This window comes from Poecilia latipinna, unplaced genomic scaffold (genome assembly GCF_001443285.1).
Source record: "Poecilia latipinna isolate Pla-1442-1.1 unplaced genomic scaffold, P_latipinna-1.0 Scaffold647, whole genome shotgun sequence".
Lineage (NCBI taxonomy): Eukaryota > Metazoa > Chordata > Actinopteri > Cyprinodontiformes > Poeciliidae > Poecilia > Poecilia latipinna.
The window spans coordinates 82,915-92,376 of record NW_015113263.1 but is presented as its reverse complement, the minus strand read 5'-3'; the positions used below and the strand labels follow the sequence as shown (position 1 = coordinate 92,376).

The window sequence follows — 9,462 nt, the reverse complement described above, 5'->3', positions numbered from 1 at the left end:
AATATGTAAATTTCACACATTAGAGTTTTTACGTTGCAACCCCCCGTCATCCCCTCCTTCTGCAGGTGGAGTGATGGTGTAGAAACCCTCCGACAGTATCCTGCAGGCCAGGCGCCCCTGTGTGTGTGTGTGTGTGTGTGTGTGCCAGTCAGAGTAAGGCAGCGTGCTGTTTTGTACTTCGGAGCAGTGTGTGCCCGTTTTGGGTGAACGTCCAGGCTGAAAGTTGTGCTGCGTCAGAGCGGGGCGGGGATCCAACCAAAACTGGTTCTTAGTTACTTCCGTATTCTGTCAGCTGCTCTAGAGTCGCTCAGCGCCATCATCCAGTTCACCACATATTTCTTCATCATGCTGTCAGGATTTCTGTGGGATTAACCGAAAGCTTTCCGTTTTTCATCTAGAGGAGCGTGTTAAGAGTTGGTCAAACCAGCGATGAATTTTCCTGTGGAGATAATTTCGGATCTGGATCGAATTATGCGCCTGATTTTGGTTGTTCAGACCAAGGCCCGTCTGACGGAGGGGGGTGAGGGGAGGAGGCTGGGCTTTGTCACGTGGCCAGCCTCCCTCCTTCCTCCTGCGTAGCCAGGAGGGAGGGAGGCTTGCTCCTCCCCCCCTCCTGGCCAGGAGGAGGGAGGGAGGCAGCTTCCTCCACTGGCCGCTGCTATTTATGATCCTCCGACTTCTGCTGCACTTTGCGATCCGCCAACCTGTCCGCTGGTCGTCAGATCATCACAGTGAGTAACTAAGTTACAGTTGTACTGGGCATTAATTTTAATATTAAAATAATTATTTTTAAAAAATGTGTTCTTGTTCGCTGCAGTTATTGCTCAGAAAGCCACATAAAGTCTTTAAATCGGTTTGTATAGATTAAAATAAAAGTATATTGCTCTATTGAAAACATATGTACAACGCAGAGGTTAATTGTAATTAATCTTCGTAAAATTATATCAATGAAAAGAATATAATGACGCAAATTCCTGATAACTATTATTTTGATTAGCGCGCAGGTTTCTGCACTTTTTTTCTCATCCATCAGTTCAACGTCTGGCTCTTTTCTCCTCCAGCGCAGGACTGGGACAAAAAACTATTACCCTGGCTCTTCTATGATTATTTCTACAGTTTGAGAAGGCGCATGGTATACCAGAGGATGTGCAGTTGTAGAAGTTTATCACAGTTTGCCGCAGACTGTAGAGTTTCAGTCTTACCTTAGGAACCATGTGCGCAGTCTCTGGTCAGATCACTGCGCTGCGCTCGGCCCTGCTGCGTAAAGGCTACGCCCCTTTGATGATTACACATCATCGGCGCCCTCCTCCCGACCCCGCTTTCTCTTCAATTATTTATTTACGATTAATCTATTAGTATGATTTGTTATTTAAATGGCCATTTATATTATTTATGCTAGTACTATGACATATGAAAAAACATATCCAAGCTCGGGTTTTCTGGTGGCAGTCTAATTGTTGATTCACTGACGTTACTGCCTTAATCATTTTCCATCCATCCATTTTCTTTACACCCTTGTCCCTCAGTGGGGTCGGGAGGTGCTGGTGTCCATCTCCAGCTAACGTTTCGGGCGAGGGGGGGGGGGTCACCTGGACAGGTTGCCAGTCTGTCGCAGCCTTAATCATTTTGAAAAGTTTTTCTTCATCCCTCTGCCGTTTTTTTTTGTTTGTTTGTTTTTTTTGCCTGGCCCGAAGTCCGAATTCAAAAAGGAGCGGAAGTATTTAAAGAGACAGAGGCCCAATTTCAAGGAGCTAAATCGGGAAGTAAAATTTCACTTAACACAGTGTTTCTCCACCCTGGTCCTCAGGCCCCCTGCTCTACATGTTTTAGATGTGCCTCTCTTCCAGAACAGCTGATTCAAATGTTTGCATGACCATCAAATACTGCAGGAGCCCGTTAATCACCCAGGGATACAATTCAGGTGTGGCAGAAGGGAAACACCGAAAACATGCAGGACAGGGGGGCCGGTGAGGACCAGGGTGGAGAAACACTGACTTAAGACATATTTGGTAATTTCAGTCAAAGTTCAAGAAACGTTATCCAGTTACTTTCCTAGTTACTCATTCTCAAAAGTAATTTAACAATGAAATTTCAAAATCATGATGCACAACAGAGCCTGGGACAATAAGCAATTAATCAATTAAGCAGGAATTAGAACAAACTAAAATCCAGAAAAACTCGGTTCATCTAGACAAACTACCTTAGATCCACATTTAGTATAAAATTTTTTAAAATCAGATTAAGACCCAGAGGAACTGCTGTCAGGTAATAAATCTAGACCAAACTTAGAAAATATATCTACTTTAGAGAACCAAACATGGAGAACCAACAACTAATTTCATCAGAACAAGAATCCAGAGAAACCCCTAAATGTCAGACTAATTATTCTTATTAAACAAGAAGAACCAATATGTCGTTTTTACCTTTTTGTCTTTTTGTTTGTATTTCCACTAATTCGTGTCAAGCACTTTGAATTGCTTTGTTGCTGACAAAGAGCTGTAAATAAAATTACCTTACCTTAAATCCATGAAGAATTAAAATGAGCTTCATCATTTCCAGTCTGATCATTTTTGAAGGGCAGTTTAGTTTTTAGTCTTTGTAATCCATTTTATTCAGTTTCAGTTGTGTGTGGTTTTTTATTACCATTTTATTTATTGTTTTTGGTTGTATTTTAATTGGACATGTGCATTTTTTCCAGTTTTATTAATTGTTCTTTAAAAAAATAAAGTTTATTGGTCGTTGAGATGGCGAACTTGTATTATAATATCATTATCAAAAACTCCAAAAACAGTATAATTTAGTGATTATTTTTGAGACAATTTATTTTCCAGGAAAATGTGTTTTAGTGACGGGTGTGTCCACCTGGATGCCTTTCAGCCTAATTCTGTTCTTTCTGCAAATTGCCTCCATCTATGTCTCTTTGAAGATTATTAGTTTATAACCTTTAATTTAATGCACTTTACATGAAGCAAAAATGAAAATTGAACAACAGAGGTAGTTGAATCTGACCTTTTGTCCTGCAGACTCAGACATGTTCCTCCATGTTTTCCTGCTAAGTGCTGTGACGGCTCCAGCTTCCGCCGCCACCCGTAAGCTGCAGGTCAGAGTTAGAAACCAAACAACAGAAACATCCGTCAGATTTATGAATGATGGGAAACAAGCAGGAACTCTGACATCCTCCTGCCTTTCAGACCAACCTGACCTGCTTCAGGTCCTCGGATCCAGCAGCCGTGATCGCTACGCAGCTCCACGGTAACCATGACGACCAGAGGTTCCTGTGGACGAAGGATCCAGATTCCGCTCTTCTTCCTCAGTGCTCCTCTTCCTCTTTCTCCCCTCCTGCGTCCCGCTGTGAGGTCTGTCATCTCGGGCAGGTCTTCATCATCTGCGCCGACCTGCCGGATGGAGCCGTTCTGTACCTGGAGCGACCCGGAGTCCCTTACCGGACCGAGCGGAGCGGTACGGACCGGCAGCACAACTCTGGACCGAATCTATTTATCATTCATTTAAAAAATAATATTTCAGAAAATCCAGCTGAGAAAAAAAGAAGAAAAAAAACGGATGCGTTTCCATTACAAATGTGTCTAAATTCTGCGAACGTCTAAAAAACATAATTTTTTCATGTTTCAATAAAATGAAACTGAAATCACTCGTGAATAAGCTGATTCACGTGACAAGTCATTAGAAATCATAACGGTGTCACATTGTTACTGCCCGGCTCGTTCAGCTCATTGAGACATTAATTAGCCTCTCAGCACCAGACATGAAATGATTTCAGGGCCAGCCTGAAAAGCGGAGCTGGCTGGAAAAGTCGGCTTAGGCCCACCGACCCGTCTGCTGTTCCAGCCAGGAGACTCTGGGCCCGGTACCACTTCCACTGTGCCTCGGGACAAAGAACAATTTTTACAATAAGTAAAATGACAGATTATCCCTCCAGGAGGGGACGTCACAGATGTAAACAGTTTCTCATCATCATCTATCAGGTTGTTATATTTGGGAAAACTCCGCGTACGCGGTGTTGGTGTAATTATAGTCGGTGATTTTAAAGAACATTTATGGATTCAACATGTTGGAGTGACGCACAGCCTCTTCTGAACTGTGTGACGCTGCAGCTCCGGTGCAGCTGCTGCAGCTCCGGTGCAGCTGCTGCAGCTCCGGTGCAGCTGCTGCAGCTCCGGTGCAGCAGCTCCGGTGCAGCTGCTGCACCGAGCGCAGCGGTGCGAAAAGGTGTCTCAGTTTTGCGGAAAATAATTTAAATATGGCTGAACAAAAAAAAAAAAACAACAACAAAAACCCCCCACCTCGTATAGCAAAAAGATGTTTTATTGAAAAATCCGAGTTATTTCAAAATTGGCGTTTTTTCCATTAAGCCCATTTATTTCCATAATTTCAATCTTTACAGTTTTATGGTCAGTGGAAACGCACTGGCTCATGAAGGATCAGCTGCCCATCGGCTGTCAGCGCATTTAAAGCAGCCAAACCGTTGATTACTCTAGTTGTTCTGGCCTGAATCCTCCAGTGGCCTCCGCTTCTAAAAATGAGTCATTAATGGCCTCAAATATCTGAAATATGATCACACATTTAAATATGTGGTTAAATGATGATTAATAATCACACTGTGTCAGCCAGTGAAATCGAGGCGATGCTTTCTAGGATAAAATCTGATGAACTTCTGCTTTATTTCATCAGTCAGTTTGTCTGAATTAACTCAGAAATGACTCGCTGTCTCTCTGATTGGACCTGATGCAGCAGAAACACTTTGCTGCTCAGCCGAATCCATCGAGAAGCAAAGAAAGACCCTGATTCAAAGCAGATTATTTTGTTTTTAAATGAACTTATTAATCTAAGCTGCCCCTTATTTATATATATATATATATATATATATATATATATATATATATATATATATATATATATATGTGTGTGTGTGTTACTAAACATCTCTTTTAGTAGCATCTCGTTGCCTATTTTTAAGAAATCCAGTGGAACCAATTCTGACATCCTGATTTCAGACAGGAGCCGATTCCAGGCTGCCCTCACACAGAAAACTTGCTTCCCTTTTCAGAACATGCAGAAGAAAAATGTTGTTAGAGCGTAAAGGATGGAAATTAACAGACACTCGCACCTGTGCATGCTTGTAATTTTAACGTATTTTTTCTACTCTAAGTTTATAAGTTTATATGTCGTGTTTTTCTGAGAGCATTGAAACAAAGTCAAACTCCTCGTTAAGTGAATGAAGCTGATCGTGTTGCTCTGTTCCAGCCTGCCCGCTGCCGCCCGCTGCTGTTGAGCCTCCCGCAGGTAAAATCCCGCCCAGGTGACTCTTTACCTGATCTTTACTTCTGACTGCAGCATTATTCAACAAATCTGCTGGTGTTTAGCTTTAAAAACGTAAAAACTGGATTCTGAGTTAATTCATTCAAGAATATCACAAAATTATACTAAAGTAGCAGCGCTTCAATGTATTTTACTCATGTAGAATTAAAAAATGGCCAACATCTATGTTAAACAAATAGATGACTGTAGTACTGAATAACTGATTTAATTTCAGTTAAATTTAATCAGATGGAAAATAAAGTTGTGCAAATTGTGGTTATTTTAGAGAATAGAATCATAAATTGGTTAAAAAAGAGAGAAAATCAATAACGATAATAAATTCAGGCAGAAAAAAAAGTTCACCGTTTTTTTTTTTTTACAACATAAAGTTTCACTTACCGGAGGTTAAATACAGGATGTGTTGCTCTAGTCTTACCAACCAATCAGGGAGCCGCATTCACACATCGCTCAGCAGCAACTTGAGGCTTAATGTTCAGGGGCAAATCAACATGAGGCAGCGGGAACTGAACACCCAACTTTCAGATGACTGGATGATTACTCCACCCGAACAGAGATAAATACAATACAGTGATAAAACCTACCGTTTACTGTAAAAACGTAAAATGGAAAATAACGGAACAATAGCGATTTTGTACAAACACGATGTCTCACTCTGACATAAACTGTGTGTCTGGTACAATTCTGGGGTTAAAACCTCATTCAGTGCCAACAGCGACTGTCGACCAAGAATGAAAGTGTTGTTACTTCAAAATATTATCAGTCAAGTAAAAGTAAAAAGTTCGGTACAATAAAAATACTCCTAGGTGTTTTTTTAAGTAAATGAAGCTAATGTTTGCTCTCCGATCTGTTTTCAGTTCTGGATGAACCCAGACTGCCCCCTGCTGGTAAGTTTTAGTCACTTCATCTGTGGGGATGACAGTAATGTAGGTTAACTTTGGGGTTCTTTCAGGTATAGAAGATCTAAAAATCTGATAGTCTAAACTTCTATGGAAAAAAAGGCAAATGGAATAAACAGCCCAACTTCTCACACCTAGCATAGTGTGCTAGCAGCAACATCTGTTGCTATTCTTACATTTACTCTTCTGATGACTAAAAGATGCATGCAGGGAAAAATATTCATTATTCATCAGTAGAAGATCTTTAAAGACCATATGGACACAATATTTTAGTGACATTTATTAATTAAAATATTTTTCTGACATCCTCTGGTACAAGTGTAGGACAGACATTTACCTCCAGCGGTACAGGCAGGAATTAAAGAGCTCTGTATAATAGAATTGAGAATAGACAACCTATTATTTATTATTATTTATTTATTTAAAACTTAAATTAGCTGCCAAAAGCTGAAACACTTCCAGAAGTAAAACAAATGTATCTCAGAGTATCCGTCATAATTAAATCGTATTTCTGTCTGGATCTTGATGGTTTCAGCTTCAACATGTTCCTCAGCACTGACTCTCTCTCCTCTGTCTTGATGAAGCTTCATATTGCTCACCTGTTGCCACAGATTATTCAGGTTTAGGTTTGAATCAGATCCCGTTTCTGCTCCAGAATCGTCTCTCTGACCTGAATTCAGTCTGACTTCATGTTTCTGCAGATGAGAACACAAGAAATCACTTTGCTGCTGTCGCCTCTCTGATCCTCCTCATCCTCATCCTCACTGCGGTGGCTCATGGGTCGCAGCAGGTGGGTCTTTCTGAGGCAGAATAGTAATAAAGTTGGAATCAAGGCAAGAGGGACAGTTGAGGCCTGATGCACCACATCACACTTTCAACAGGCGACATGTTAACCAGTCATACAAAAGGATTATATGAACAGCAACTATTAATTATTATTATGCATGTTATGTCATTTGGGAAAACTATATTTAAAGAAATGTAAATATGATTATCAAGCTTTTCTAAACACTTACCACTTCAGAAAGTAACTATTGTACAACAAATTTATTGAAAAAAAAAAAACAGACTTTAGTTCCTTAATTTCTATTAAAGCTATAGAATTTAACTTTTATAATATATATATATATTTTACATATTTCTTGAAACTGTCAGTGTGTCATGACAGAATGTTATGAGACAGATAATCTGTGAAAAGTCGAGCTGCTCTGTCTTCTCCCAGTAACTACAAACAACCAATCAGAGCCAGGAGGCGGAGCTTAGCGCTGTCAATCATTCTCTTGCTTGCAGCACAGCCTGTCCTGAATGCTGAAGCTAGCTAGCATGGCCACTGATGACAGCGGATGGACAGTTATCCTGTAACAGTAAATTGTTTCTCCACCATTTGCACATCTAACAACGAGTGCATTCGGTTGACTGAGTCTCAAAAAAACTACAATCATAAATTAGTTGATGGGAACCACATGAAGTCTGGTCAGAAGTTCCTGTTCTGGTCAGAAATATTTAGCTGCAGCGATGAGGGTTGCCAGGTCTGGAAGACATCCACCAGTTAAGTATCTTCTGTCAGATTGTTAGTCTCTCACAAACCACCAACCAGGTCCGGAGAATCAGACGGATCATGGTGACACCAGACGGGTTCTGTTTAGCTCACTGGTTCTGTTGACCTTCATCGTCTGACTGAATTTAAATCGGACTCTGTGTGTTTTATGTTCCAGGACGGTTCTGGTGAAACAGCAGAACCTCCACATGATCTAGAGATGGACAGCTGTCCTCCGTCCCAGCTGTCTGTCCTGGGACGGAGGACAGACAGCTGAATGTTTGAAATGGACCCTGACTCGGTGGGTTCTGTAGGGTATCACCAGCTGTTTTCACATTTCAACCCAGCAGAACCTCAGCAGAACCTCAGAGTGGCGATAATCTCTGTCTGCATACCACCTCAATGTTTCCGGGTTGGCAGATGATGAAGTTCTGGTTCCAACAGAACCGGGTCTACTGGACCATGAGGTGTGAGAACGCCTTGATTCTGAGGACGAGCTCAGGTCCAGAGATACAGACGTTCCTAGGGAGCAGAAGCTCCTGCAGCTGCACTTTAATTCCTGGAGCCGCTTTTTGTTTGAACATTACAACTTTATTGTCTGACTTTTGATTTATTAATTTTCTCACTAATAACCTGAATGTCTCTGTGTTCACAGGACCGAAACCTGGAGGAGCGACCGACCGCTGGCCAAACTGCCCCAACCTTCAGCAGAAATCAGGTCATCAGATGAAGTTTTATCAGATGTCCTAAGGAAAAGGCTGAAGCTTCAGGGTAACTGGGCCTTTTCGGCGCCAGCACCATGACTCTGGAACAGTTTTCCTCTGGGCCTTTGCTCCTTCTCTGACTCGGGCATCTTCAAGCTTCAGCTCAAGACTTGTTTAGACAGGCTTTAGTAGCAGGTAGCAGAGCAGCATTCCCTTATGATTATTCCCTTATTATTGTGTTTTCTTACTCTTGTGATGTGAATGTTGCTGTGAAGTGCTTTGGTCATCTTTATTGGTTAAGTATTATATAAATCGATCAATCAAACAGGGTTTCCTGCAAACACGTGGAGTGATGAAGAGAAGGTGTACAAGGCAATGAAATGATGGACATCAATTTAAATTTTAAAATATTTTATTGATCCCAAAGGGAAATTAAATGTTGTAACTCATATGAATTCAAATTCAAATTAATCTGCAATGACCATCTTCAGTTATTATAGATGTCGATGGCTGTTGGCAGGAAAGATGTCTTGTAGCAGTCTGTGTAACAGTGAAATGGAAGAAGCCTCTGACTGAAGACAGTCTAAACCCTCACATCAAGCCTGTTTGATAAAGTTACATCATCTACATTTATAAGTTAATAAAACTGTAAACATTTGGTTTTTATTATCACTTCCATTTTTTCCTTCTTACTTCATTTATTCAATTCCATAATTAATATGAATTCTTCATCTGACAACTAGAATTCAAGTGTCCGTAAATTGATGTGAAAGCTTTTTCATTATGCAACAGTAATCATAGTTTGGATGACTGAGAATAAATATATATTCACCATAAACTGATCTCATTCCTTTTTTAATGAGGTTTGCTTCATTCAAACAGAAAGATGTTAAACTGATAAGTATATAGTTTATTAAATGAGAATATTGTGATTTTAACACATTCATCATCTGTAACCTGTAGTAGTGAAGCTTCCAAATTTTCCTAC

At 40.6% G+C, this 9,462-nt stretch overlaps 1 protein-coding gene across 2 annotated transcripts; it reads left to right on the top strand.

The window, feature by feature from the left end:
- The first annotated feature begins 605 nt into the window (after window positions 1-605).
- LOC106954337 (uncharacterized) lies at window positions 606-9,047 on the top strand. Of its 2 annotated transcripts, XM_015043751.1 has the most exons (8): window positions 606-731; window positions 3,024-3,100; window positions 3,192-3,459; window positions 5,263-5,301; window positions 6,192-6,221; window positions 6,935-7,023; window positions 7,949-8,071; window positions 8,426-9,047. In XM_015043751.1, the coding sequence occupies exons 1-7, from the start codon at window positions 665-667 to the stop codon at window positions 8,045-8,047; spliced, it is 669 nt and encodes a 222-aa protein (XP_014899237.1). In that variant the 5' UTR covers window positions 606-664; the 3' UTR covers window positions 8,048-8,071; window positions 8,426-9,047. The 2 variants fall into 2 exon arrangements, with proteins under 2 accessions (XP_014899237.1, XP_014899238.1); XM_015043752.1 differs by lacking the exon at window positions 6,192-6,221.
- Window positions 9,048-9,462: the final 415 nt, after the last annotated feature.

Coding starts and splice junctions, on each gene's coding strand:
- LOC106954337 (XM_015043751.1), top strand. CDS start 665: ATGATCCTCCGACTTCTGCTGCACTTTGCGATCCGCCAACCTGTCCGC. Junction 6,222..6,934: donor ACCCAGACTGCCCCCTGCTG/GTAAGTTTTAGT, acceptor ATGTTTCTGCAG/ATGAGAACACAAGAAATCAC. Junction 7,024..7,948: donor TGGCTCATGGGTCGCAGCAG/GTGGGTCTTTCT, acceptor TTTATGTTCCAG/GACGGTTCTGGTGAAACAGC.